At 43.9% G+C, this 13,160-nt stretch overlaps 1 protein-coding gene across 5 annotated transcripts in view; it reads left to right on the top strand.

Moving 5' to 3' along the window:
* The window catches only part of LOC126481363 (uncharacterized transporter slc-17.2-like), a 643,476-nt gene extending 631,249 nt beyond the window's left edge, over nt 1-12,227 (top strand). For all 5 annotated transcript variants that reach the window (XM_050105066.1, XM_050105069.1, XM_050105065.1 and 2 more), the window contains exons 10-11: nt 571-815; nt 11,408-12,227. In XM_050105066.1, the coding sequence (XP_049961023.1) occupies nt 571-815; nt 11,408-11,647 (485 nt within the window). In that variant the 3' untranslated portion in view covers nt 11,648-12,227. The remainder of the gene's footprint in view (nt 1-570; nt 816-11,407) is intronic.
* Nucleotides 12,228-13,160: the final 933 nt, after the last annotated feature.

Below are 13,160 nucleotides of genomic sequence, written 5' to 3' on the forward strand. Positions count from 1 at the left end.
TCAATTAAAACTGAAAATTCACTTGTTTGAAACGTTTTAAATTTTCTTCTCTACTGGAAATTCTTGTTATCCAGGCCTTAAGCCTCAGTTCTTCTATGTCTAGTGTGTGGCCTTCAGCCGACTATTTACGTAAAAATTATTTTTTTTGAAGTAAGGCCTTCAGCCGCGAGTATTCCTTAAAGCAATTTTTAATAACTTGTATTCGGGCTTTCAGCCGTATTGTTTCTGAATCCTTTTAAGGGCATGTGTGATTAAGTGTTTTTAGGAAAATAAAGTTTGCGTGTTTTGTGCAACTAACAGTAACTGGTCTTGGCCACTTTCCACAACCATAACCTGATCCGATCTGTCCTGCGATCCCAGATTTCAGTGCCAAAAGTTCACTCCTTTCCAGTGCCACCTGTGATCTTGGGTCCAGCAGATAAGGGTATCGGTACGGTATCAATATAACAAGCGAGCTTCATCGAGGAAATTTTGAGCACTCAGTGACTAACTTTTCTTTTTCTTTACGCCAAATGTGTGTGTTTGAGAACTGTACCTTGAGCTAGAGGCGGGGCTGTGCCTGTGTGGCAGGCACGCTGGGTGCGGCGGCGAGCCTGCTGGGGGTGGCGTCGCTGTCGTGCCAGCAGCAGTTCTGGGCGGTGCTGGTGCTGACGGCCGGCCAGGCGGTCACCGACCTCGCCTTCACGGGCGGCTACGTGCTCTCCTTCCTCGACCTCGCGCCCCGGCTCGCCGGCACCCTCACCGGCGCCGCCAACGCGCTCGGCAACCTGCCCGGCGTGCTCGCGCCCACCATGGTCGGATACCTCACCACCAACGTGAGTACACGGCTGTCGCAGTCCGGAACTCTCCGTCCCAGTTACCAGCCACATCACCTCCTAGATACCGGAAACGCCTAATAGTTACCTATCCTATCCTGTCAAGTAACTTGGCTCTTTGTTCATGGTTACATTTTATTTTTAATTACACTAATTTAAATTGTAATTCATCATTACACAGAAACACAAGGGATGCAATAAAGAAAGACAGATCCTTTTCACAAATTACAGGGCGTATAAAAAGAATCATCCGATTTGCCGAGTCTATATTTCTGGAACTAATAAACTTATACGATGAATTTTGCTTTTTGATGAACGAGAAACTCAAAAAGCTTTTTTTTTTATACACCTTTTCATAGGTATTCAATATGTCCTCCTTGAGATGCACGGCATATGTCAATGCGGTATTCAAATTGATCCCACACTGCAGTGAGTATGTCTTGAGTTAAACAGCTTCCACAGTTGCTGTTAACCGATATCTCAGTTCATTCTTGTTGGTAATGCAGGCGCACAGAGTTTTTTATAAACCCCCGTGACATTTAACCAAACACATGCAGGTCTGGTGACCTTGGTGACCACTAATATAAGGCTGAATCATTTGGTGCAGTGCGACTAATCCATTGTTCACTTATGATAAATGAAGTCGTTCGAATGAGTCTCCAACAGTGGAAAAAGAAAGTTCTGAAGCACATCGAGATATGCGCTGCCTGTAACAGTGTTCTCGGCAAACAAAAATAGACCGTACACCTTTCCCCGTGAAACTGTACAAAAAAAATTCAATTTTGTAGAGCCCCTCTCATGTTGTACAACTTCATGTGGTTTTTCCGTACCCCATATTCTCACATTATGACGGTCCACCTTTCCATTTAAATGGAAGGTTGCCTCATCTCTAAACACTAAGAGTGTAAGAAAACTGCCGGCCGAAGTGGCCGTGCGGTTAAAGGCGCTGCAGTCTGGAACCGCAAGACCGCTACGGTCGCAGGTTCGAATCACGCCTCGGGCATGGATGTTTGTGATGTCCTTAGGTTAGTTAGGTTTAACTAGTTCTAAGCTCTAGGGGACTAATGACCTCAGCAGTTGAGTCCCATAGTGCTCAGAGCCATTTGAACCATTTTTTTGTAAGAAAACTGCAGAACCCAACACGTTGTTGTTTGTCGCCTCCACGATTAACTTGCACTAACTGATTTTTGTATGCTTTCATGTGTAAACGTCGACGCAACACACGCCAGACGGATATCGGGGGCATGTTGAGATGTCGAGCTGCGCGACGAACGGATCTCTGCGGGCTGCTTGTGAAACTATGGAGGAGGCGTTCGACCTCTGTGTCGGACACTCGGGGAGGGCCCGGCGATTTGCCTTTACACAAACTATCTGATCTCGGAACTTATACGCATTATCTAATGCTCTGTGCTGTAGGAGGATCCACACAATACTTAGTCCGAAAGTGACGGTGAACAGTTATTACTGACCGAAACTGTGCAAAACGTAGCACAAAAACCATTTTATGTTGTGCCGACGCTATTTTTACTAGAACTGGAATGGACGCACACTCTTGATACCTAGCGGGACGCATGTAACTCTAGAATTTGCTCTTTCCAACAGTAGGTTGTTCATGCACATATCTAAAATAACATAATAGTTACGATTATTTTAAACCAGATGATTCTTTTTGATACACCCTGTATTTGAAGGGCTTCGATAAAGTAAATAAACCATTATTGTAGGAGATATTAAGAAGAGAAGCTAGACAGTTGTACTAATACATCTTATACACGTAGTTCGGAAAGGTCTGTAACAATATAACAATGTAAATAAATGGGGATAATGAGAGCATAACAGAATATTAAGTGTTCGACATGGCTGCAGCCTTTCTCCACCGCTCATCAATACATCTGCATCTACGAAAATGACCGGTAATGGAAAGTAAGCCGAGTGAAGAGCGTTTCTACTGTCACCAATGCAATTTCACGTAGGGATCACGAAGATAAGAGAAGTTGGTTGGTTGGTTGGTTTGGGGGAAGAGACCAAACAGCGACGTCATCAGTCTCATCGGATTAGGGAAGGACGGGGAAGGAAGTCGACCGTGCCCTTTCAGAGGAACCATCCCGGCATTTGCCTGGAGCAATTTTAGGAAAATCACGGAAAACCTAAATCAGAATGGCCGGACGCGGGATTGAACCGTCGTCCTCCCGAATGCGAGTCCAGTGTGCTAACCACTGCGCAACCTCGCTCGGTATAAGAGAAGTTATGGCTCGTACAGAGATGTATAGACAGCCGTTTTCCCTCACTCTGTTTGCCAGTATAATAGGAAAGGAAATGGCTATTTCCGAGTGGAATAGTGTTTCACTCCTCGGCTTGTGGAATATATATGTAGATGTAGATGTCGATATGTCGAATTACGTCGCTTAGCGGGATTGCAAGCTGTCGACTTCGTAGATTACACTACGGACTTACGGACTAGCTTTCACGAGTGTTCACAAGAATAAGTGTATTTTTTATGGCATGAAACCTGCAGACAGCTATATTAAGGCGCTACTGCTTTCGTGGCTTCTAGCCACATCATCAAATGCTTATACAAACAAGAAGAAGTAAATAACTGACAATGACTGAACCCCCATACACCAAAGTAATACCAGAGCCATAAGCACTTAATTATGAGAATAGGTAAAAAGAAGAATTCTTACAAACAATCAAAAATGGTAAATATCATGGCGAAGAATGTAGAAGGACCAACATCCTTCCTTAAAGTTATAACTCCTGTAGAGCGGATAGTTAAAGAATAAAAAGCTGGCCGAAGAAAAACATTTTCATATCCAAACACCGAGACATAAACAGTGGTAGTGATCGAACACTTATATATGAGAACAAACCCATAGCCACAACTGAGTAATTATGAGAGTAGATAAAAACAAAAGTGTGCTCACATCTACATCGATACTTCGCACTGGGCGGTCCTAGGCGCTACAGTCTGGAACCGCGCGACTGCTGCGATCGCAGGTTCGAATCCTGCCTCGGGCATGGATGTGTGTGATGTCCTTAGGTTGGTTAGGTTTAAGTAGTTCTAAGTTCTAGGGGACTGATGACCTCGGAAGTTAAGTCTTATAGTGCTCAGAGCCATTTTTTTGATACTTCGCAATCCACCGTATGGTACGTGGCGAAGGGTATCCTGTACCACTACTGGTCATTTCCTTTCCTGTCCCACTCGGAAATAGGTCGAGGGAAAAACGATTGTCTGTATGCCTCCGTGTGAACCCTAATTTCTCGTATCTTTTCTTCATGGTCCTTACGCGCAATGTATGTTGACGACAATAGAATCGTTTGGCAGTCACCTTCATATGCCGGTTCTCTAAATTTTCTCAATAGTGCCTCTCTAAAGGAAGGTCACGTTCCCTCCAGGGAGTCCCATTTGTATTCTCGAAGCATCTCCGTAACACTTACGTGATGTTCAAACCTACTGGTAACAAACACTAAACAATGATATACAACATGGAGAATTTCGAAGGCCCAAGCTTCACAGCAAAAACCATTACGTCCGTAGAGCGCATAGTCAATGTATACAAAGTTGGGTGACGGAAAAATAAACATGTGCCATGTAACAAACACGCTCCTCTAATCAAAGAGCAAAAGCGAGACGCTGGCCCAAAAGCGAAATACTGTCGCGGCGAGACGCAGCAGGCTTACCAGCAAATCAGCACAAAACAGAGCCAGCCAGGTGAATTGCAGCAGCCTCCGACCGCATTGCACACACAGACAGAGGTGGTGAAGCAAAGTGGACGGCACAGGAGTCTGCGGAGCGAAGAGCGCCACCGTGACGTGGGAGGGGAGGAATCAAAACAACGACCCCTACATTCTAAGCTCACCATGAAAGTTGGAGCTTCCTTACATCAATTTTGACAAAATAAAGGTAACAAAGTAAGCATGTACCAGTACGGCGAGTCTAGAGGACAGAACCAGACGCAAAAGCAAATTACTTTGCACTTACAGCGGTGGCACAAATCCCGAAACTGGTAGTGCCTTTATAAAATTGGTTCAAGCTACAGCTGTTGGGGAAGTTCTTGCTATAAAATATACAACTGCTACGGATGCCCCAACAACGGAGTTGTTTGTTTAGAGGTTTAGTTTGAAATGTACGAATCCCCGCCACGATTGGGGCCCTCTTCTTGGCCTTTTCGTGGCACTAGGGACGGTATCTATCTTGTGGTGGAAGGAGACACTGGACAGCCTGTGTATTTGGTTAGGGCCCATTACGACGCAGACGAAGTGGAGCAATTTTGCTACCTCGGAAGGACAGTTTTTAATACGACGGACGAAGCAAGAACTTAAAATTCTGTCCAGCACAGTCAAAGAATGCATTTCTGGTCAAAGGCTGTCTACTACTGTCGAAGATCGGTGTTGGCCTGAGGAAGAAATGTCTGAGAAATGTGCGTTTTGAGCACTGCATTGTACGGTAGTGAAAGACAGACAGTGATGAAATCGGAAGAGAGCAGAATCAAATCGACGAGGAAAGGAATATATGGAAAACACTGACAAGAAGAAGGGACAGGATGATAGGATATGTGTTAAGACATCAGGAAATAACTTCCATGACACTAGAGGGAGCTGTCGAGGGTAAAAACTGTACAGGAAGACAGAGCCTGGAATACATCCAGTAAGTAACAGGACGTAGGTTGCAAGTGCTACTCTGAGATTAAAAGGTTGACACATGAGAGGAATTTGTGGCGGGCCGCATAAAACCAGTTTGATGATAAAAAAAAAGGTACCTTAAGGGCAAGTGACTTTCTCATAATGGCATATGTTTTCTCCTACATGTTTGTAAATAACTTCTACTCCTACATCTAACAGAGATCGTTCGTGCCGCCCTTACACATGTCCAGTATTCCCTATTAGTTTTGATTAGTACTGATACGAGTCCCACACATTTGAGCAACATTACAGGTGCGACACACAACTGATATGTAGGCAGTCTCCTCTGTAGATTGAAGGCATTCTTGGCTTTGGACGTAAGCTAGTGTCAATCTTGGGAACTTCTCCAGTAAGTAAAAGCTGCGTTAGTAACTACAAGTTTTCTGGTTACAGGTCATCTATGTACGATTATGATGTGGAACCCCGTGACAAGGTCGTTAGAGACCGAAGAAGATCGAACAAAAACTGGAATATGGGAGAGATTAAGCAGGTTTGCCATGCCCTTCCAACGGAACTACCGTGTCATTCTGCTTAAGTTATTTGAGGAGCTCATCGAAACCCAGGATTTGATTGGCCAGAAGTGGATTTGAGCTGCAGTCCTCCTTTATGGTTGGTTGGTTGGTTGGTTTTCTTTTGCACTTCATATTGGAAGCATGGCTTGAGAAAAATCAAGACGTATTCGTCGAATTTGTCAGTCAAGAAAAATCGTTCAACATTATAAATTGGTGCAAGACATTCGAAATTTTTAGGAAAAAAAATGTAAGTCATAGGAAAAGTGAAGTATATAAAAATATGTGAAAGAACCAAGAGGGGAAAAAGAAGAATGGAAGACCAAGAATTAAGTAAGTTTAGGATGTTACCTGTGCTTTTAAATGTAAACATAGAAGAAGCAATGACTCATGGAATATGATCAAAAGCATCCGAACACCCTCAAAACATAACTTTTTCATATTAGGTGCATTGTGCTGCCACCAACTGCCAGGTACTCCATATCAACGATCTCATTAGTCAATAGATATCGTGAAAGAGCAGAATGGGGCCCTCCGCGGAACTCACGGACTTCGAATGTGCTCAGGTGATTTGGGTGTCACTTGTGTCATACGTCTGTACGCGAGATTTCCGCACTCATAACACCCATAAGTCCACTGTTTCCGATGTGATAGTGAAGTGGAAACATGAAGGGATACGTACAGCACAAAAATGTACAGGCCGACCTCGTCTGTTGACGGACAGAGACCGCCGACAGTTGATGAGGGTCGTAATGTGTAATGGGCAAACATCTATCCAGACCATCACACAGGAATTCCAAATTGCGTCAAGATCCACTGCAAGTACTATGACAGTTAGGCGAGAGTTGAGAAAACTTGGATTTCATGGTCGAGCGGCTACTCATAAGCAACACATCACGCCAGTAAATGCCAAACGACGCCTCACTTGGCGTAAGGAGCGTAAACATTGGACGATTGAACAGTGGGAAAATGTTGTGTGGAGTGACGAATCACGGTACAAAATGTGACGATCCGATGGCTGGATGTGGATATGGCGAATGCCTGGTGAATGTTATCTGCCATCGAGTGTAGTGCCAACAGTAAAATTCGGAGGTAGTTGTGTTATGGTGTGGTCGTATTTTTCATGGAGGGGGCTTGCATGCCTTGTTGTTTTAAGTAGCTCTATCACAGCACAGGCCTACATTGATGTTTTAAGAACCTTCTTGCTTTCCACTGTTGAAGAGCAATTCGAGGTTGGCGATTGAATCTTTCAACACGATCGAGCACCTGTTCATTATTCACAGCCTGTGTCGGAGTGGTTACACGACAATAACATCCGTGTAATGGACTGGCTTGCACAGAGTCCTGACCTGAATCCTATAGAACATCTCTCTTACGTTTTGGAACCTCGACTTCGTGCCAGGCCTCACCGACCGACATCGATACCTCTCCTCTGTGCAACACTCCGTGAAGAATGGGCTGCCATTCGCCAAGAAATCTTCCAGCATCTGATTGAACGTATGTCTGCGAGAGTGGAAGCTGTCATCAAGGCTAAGGGGGGGCCAGCACCTTATTGAATTCCAGCATTACCGATGGAGAGCGTGACGACCTTTTAAGTCATTTTTAGCCAGGTGTCCGGATACTTTTCATTCAACTTTTGAGCCTTTCTTTTATTTACGTCAATGCTTCTTCTACGGTCACATTTAAACGTACAGGTAACCTCCTAACCTTACTTAAATTCTTGGTCTTCTGCCTCTACATGGATACTCTGAAAATCACATTTAAGTGCCTGGCAGAGGGTTCATCGAACCACCTTCACAATTCTCTATTATTCATTCTCTATGGCAGGACTCTCGTATAGCGCGCGGAAAGAATGAACATCTATATCTTTCCGTACGAGCTCTGATTTCCCTTATTTTATCATGTTGATCGTTCCTCCCTATGCAGGTCGGTGTCAACAAAATATTTTCGCATTCGGAGGAGAAAGTTGGTTATTGGAATTCCGTGAGAAGATTCCATCGCAACGAAAAACGCCTTTCTCTTAATGATTTCCAGCCCAAATCCTGTATTATTTCTGTGACGCTCTCTCCCATATTTCGCGATAATACAAAACGTGCTGCCTATCTCTGAACTTTTTCGATGTACTCCGTCATTCCTATCTGGTAAGGATCCCACACCGCGCAGCGGTATTCTAAAAGAGGACGGACAAGGGTAGTGTAGGCAGTCTCCTTTAGTAGGTCTGTTATATTTTCTAAGTGACCTGCCAATAAAACGCAGTCTTTGGTTAGCCTTCCCCACAGCATTTTCTATGTGTTCCTTCCAATTTGTGTTGTTCGTAATTGTAATACCTTGGTATTTAGTTGAATTTACGGCATGTAGACTACACTGATTCAACCTGTAACCGAAGTTTAACGAGTTCCTTTTAGCAGTCATGTGGATGAACTCGCACTTTTCGTTATTTAGGGTCAACTGCCACTTTTCGCACCATTCCGATATTTCTTCTAAATCGTTTTGCAGTTGGTTTTGATCTTCTGATGACTTTGTTAGTCGATAAACGACAGCATCAACCGAAGACGGCTGCTCAGATTGTCTCCCAAATCGTTAATATAGATAAGGAACAGCAAAGGGCCTATAACACAACCTTGGGGAACGCCAGAAATCACTTCTGTTTTACTCGATGACTTTCCGTCAGTTACTACTACGAGCTATGACCTCTCTGACAGGAAATCACAAATCCAGTCACATAACTGAGACGATGTTCCATAAGCAAGCAATTTCACAACGAGCCTCTTGTGTGGTACCGTGTCAAAAGCCTTCCGGAAATCCAGAAATACGGAATCGATCAGAAATCCCTTGTCAATAGCACTCAACACTTCATGTGAATAGAGAGCTAGTTGTGTTTCACAGGAACGATGTTTTCTAAAACCATGTTGACAGTGTGTCAATAGACCGTTTTCTTCGAGGTAAGCCGGCCGTAGTGGCCATGCGGATCTAGGCGCTACAGTTTGGAACCGCGTGACCGCTACGGTCGCAGGTTCGAATCCTGCCTCGGGCATGGATGTGTGTGATGTCCTTAGGTTGGTTAGGTTTAAGTTGTTCTACGTTCTAGGGGACTGATGACCTCAGAAGTTAAGTCCCGTAGTGCTCAGAGCCATCTTCGAGGTAATTCATAATGTTCGAACACAATATATGTTCGATAATCCTACTGCATATCGACGTTAACGATATGGGCCTGTAATTTAGTGGATTACTCCTACTACCTTTCTTGAATATTGTGACCTGTGCAACTTTCCAGTCTTTGGGTACGGGTCTTCCGTTGAGCGAACGGTTGTATATGAATGTTAAGTATGGAGCTAATGCATCAGAATACTCCGAAAGGAACCTAATTGGTATGCAGTCTGGACCAGAAGACTTGCTTTTATCAAGTGGTTTAAGTTGCTTCACTACTCCCAGGATATTTACTACTACGTTACTCATGTTGGCAGCTGTTCTCGATTCTAATTGTGGAATATTTACTTCGTCATAGTTTGTGAAGGCATTTCGGAAGACTGTGTTTAGTAAATCTGCTTTGGCAGCACTGTCTTTGATAGTATCTCCATAGCTATCGCGCAGAGGAGGCGTTGATTGTTTCTTGCCACTAACATACTTCACATACGACCAGAATCTCTTTGGATTTTCTGCCAGGTTTTGAGACAAAGTTTCGTTGTGGAAACTGTTATAGGCATCTCTCATTGAAGTCCGCGCTAAATTTCGAGCTTCTGTAAAAGAACGTCAATCTTGGGAATTTTTCGTCTGTTTAAATTTGGCATGTTTTTTTCGTTGTTTCTGCAACAGTGTTCTAACCTGTTTTGTGTACCAAGGAGGATCAGCTCCGTCGTTTGTTAATTTATTTGGTATAAATCTCTCAACTGCTGGCGATACTATTTCTTTGAATTTAAGTCGCATCTGGTCTACACTTATTAATTTGGAATGATTGGAGATTGTCACTCAGGAAGGTGTCAAGTGAATTTTTATCTGCTTTTCTTTTCGGGGATTTGGGGATTACAATATTCAATCTCGCTACGACAACCCTATGTTCACCAATCCATGAATCGGTTTTGATGTTCGTTATTAACTCAGAATAATTTGTTGCTAAGAGATGAAATGTGTTTTCACAACCTTTTACTATTCGCGTGGGCTCAAGTACTAACTGCTCGAAATAATTTTCAGAGAATGCGTTTAGCACAATTTCGGATGTTATTTTATGCTTTACCTCCGGAATTAAAGATGAATTTTCGCCAACATATTGAGGGTAAATTAAAGTCACCACCAACTATTATCGTATGAGTCGTATACGTGTTTTAAATGAAACTCAAGTGTTCTTTGAACCTTTCAGCAACTGTATCATCTGAATTGGGAGGTCGGTAAAAGGATAGAATTATTATTTTATTCCGGTTGCCAACAATGACTTCTGACAGCTACAAACACGCCACCGCCAATCGTGTTTAGCCTATCCTTTCGGAGCCCCGTTAGGTTCTTCGCAAAAATTTCGGCTGAGCTTATATCCGGCTTTAGCCGGCTTTCAGTGCCTATAACGATTTGACCATCAGTGCTTTCTATTAACACTTGGAGCTCTGGTACTTTCCCAACACAGCTACGACAATTTACAACAGTTATACCAATGGTTCCTGTATCTACGTTCTTCCTGTGTTCAACCTGCAACCTTTGAAACTGTAGCCCTTTTCGTGTTTTCAAAAAAAAAAAAAAAAAAAAAAAAAAAAGGTTCAAATGGCTCTGAGCACTATGGGACTTAACATCAGTGGTCATCAGTCCCTTAGAACTTAGAACTACTTAAACCCAACTAACCTAAGGACATCACACACATCCATGCCCGAGGCAGGATTCGAACCTGCGACCGTAGCAGTCGCGCTGTTCCGGACAGAGCACCTAGAACCGCGCGACCATTGCGGCCGGCTTCGTGTTTTCCCGAGACCCTCTAACCTAAAAAACCGCCCAGTCCACGCCACACAGTCATTTTCATGGTTCAACCATATTTGGTAAAGACTCCACTGCGAAGAAGTACAGTGGGAATAAGTACCACCTAACCTAGCTCTCATAGGGTGGGGTAAAAAGGCTTTCGTAGCGGCTGATACCTAGGCTGCCTGTTCGACTGGTATACTGAGCGAATGGTATTAGAATTAATTGTAGGGAGTACAAGTGCAGACAGTCATGGCTGAGCAGAAAGAGGGGGGAGGATAAGATGTACAGACATAGGTGCAAGTAGGAGATAGACAAAGAGAGCAGGATATGGACAAGGATGTGGGCTTACACTTAACAAGTTAGACGTCATCAGGATCACATTCAGTGCTGATGATGTGCCATACTGGTGAGCTCTGTGACAAAAATTGTGTGTGTGTGAAAGGTACTTGTTGTGTCGCACAGGGTACGCGCGAGGAGTGGACAGTGGTGCTGTACGTGACGGCGGCGTTCTACGTGGTGGGCGCAGCTGTGTACCTGGTGCTGGGCAGCTCAGAGCAGCAGCCGTGGGCGCCGGGCGACGCCAACAGCCCGCCCGACATCGAGATGGAGCCTCTGCAGCTGCCGGAGAAGGCGACCCACCCCCGCACTGACGTCAACAGCAACGGCATCCCCCAGCAGCCCACCACCACCAAGCTGCTGTGAGCGGATTCTCCACCTCTACCCCCGGCACCGTCCGTCGTGTTGCGTCAGATAGTATTCCGCCCACGATGTTGAATACATACATTAAAATATGAAAAAAAACGTACGACAATTGATAAAATGGGACACACTGTGATTCGTGGTATTCCTGGAACTCTAAACTAGAGAGCGTTTCCGTCCTACCACAAAGAGGAACTGTCTTCGTCGAGCGTGTGGAGTGACGTGTCAGAACTGTTCGTGATGATTTTCATGAAGTGATTGCTACGCATTAAAACTGAAGTTTGCATTTAAAAGTGCGACACGAGCAGTAATAAACAGAAGTGAACTTTTGACCTAGAAGATTTTATTGCAGGAAACATAGCCTTTCCTGACTTCATTTTCCTTACGTTACAGTGCTCAAAAGGATCAGCTTACCAGTTGAGAGAAGAAGAACAAGGACAGGAGGGTGCAGCAGTACAGGTTGTAGTGCTGACCAAACATTCACGATAAAACATGCACGTTGTGGCATCAATGAACTCTGCAAATATTTCTTATAGCTATTATTTTGTAGCATAATAAAGGTTCGCTATTCTTTCCTCCGTCATTTACATTGTGTTTACTGCAACTTCCTTCACACGCTTTGAGGTTCATTGGTGGATACAGGAGCGAGAAACAGAAGCGGTTCGTGGGCAGAGAATTTAGATATTAATTTATTCTACGTCTGATATCAAACAGTAAAAGTATTTCATAACTTTGTTGGTTGTAGATGCAGCGTCAGTTGCTAACAGTAAATCTGAGCGTTGAAATTCATACAGATACAAAGGTTTAGAATTCAGTCTTCAACATAATGACTATGTTGTAGGCGGCGAGCCCTGACGCTATGTATGTCTATAAATCTTTTGAAATGGCAAACACACAAAATATGGCTCTGTGCGTCGGCGTTTGAACTGAAGTACACCCGCCACAGGTTGCTTGCATATAAATCGCATCGGCGTAATCGCTCGTGGCGGCCACCCCATACCGCGGTGGCCGCTGTAGGAAACGTGGCGGCGTGACTGACGGCGTCCGTATTCGAGTGCGGTCGATCGGATGGCGGCAAATACCGCAATGTCATTGAATGGTCAGCATGTCTCCACTCTGTGCAGTAGTGAACTGTGTTTATTTCCTAAGATTTCTTCCTGTTTGTAAGAGTCAAGGCACCAGGACAATTTCTAATATTTGGCTCCCGTCAGTAAGGTAAATTTTTGAAGCTCTTCTTCTATTTTCGGAGACTGCAATAAATGCACAGTTTGAAACATTATTGCAATAAACGTAAGAATTTAATCTACGCCACACGAAAAAAAAATGTGAGTCACCCAGAAGGGAAGGAAGAAACGAACAGCAACTTCATGAAATGAGATGGTTGTTGGATTGGTGCATAAGATGGTAGCGTTTCTCCGTAAGTTTAATAAACACAACAGATGCACATAACAAAGACTTTAGTCATCAGTAATATATTTTCCTCCACTATTTACAATATTGTGCCAGCGAACTTTTC

This window comes from Schistocerca serialis, chromosome 5 (assembly GCF_023864345.2).
Source record: "Schistocerca serialis cubense isolate TAMUIC-IGC-003099 chromosome 5, iqSchSeri2.2, whole genome shotgun sequence".
Lineage (NCBI taxonomy): Eukaryota > Metazoa > Arthropoda > Insecta > Orthoptera > Acrididae > Schistocerca > Schistocerca serialis.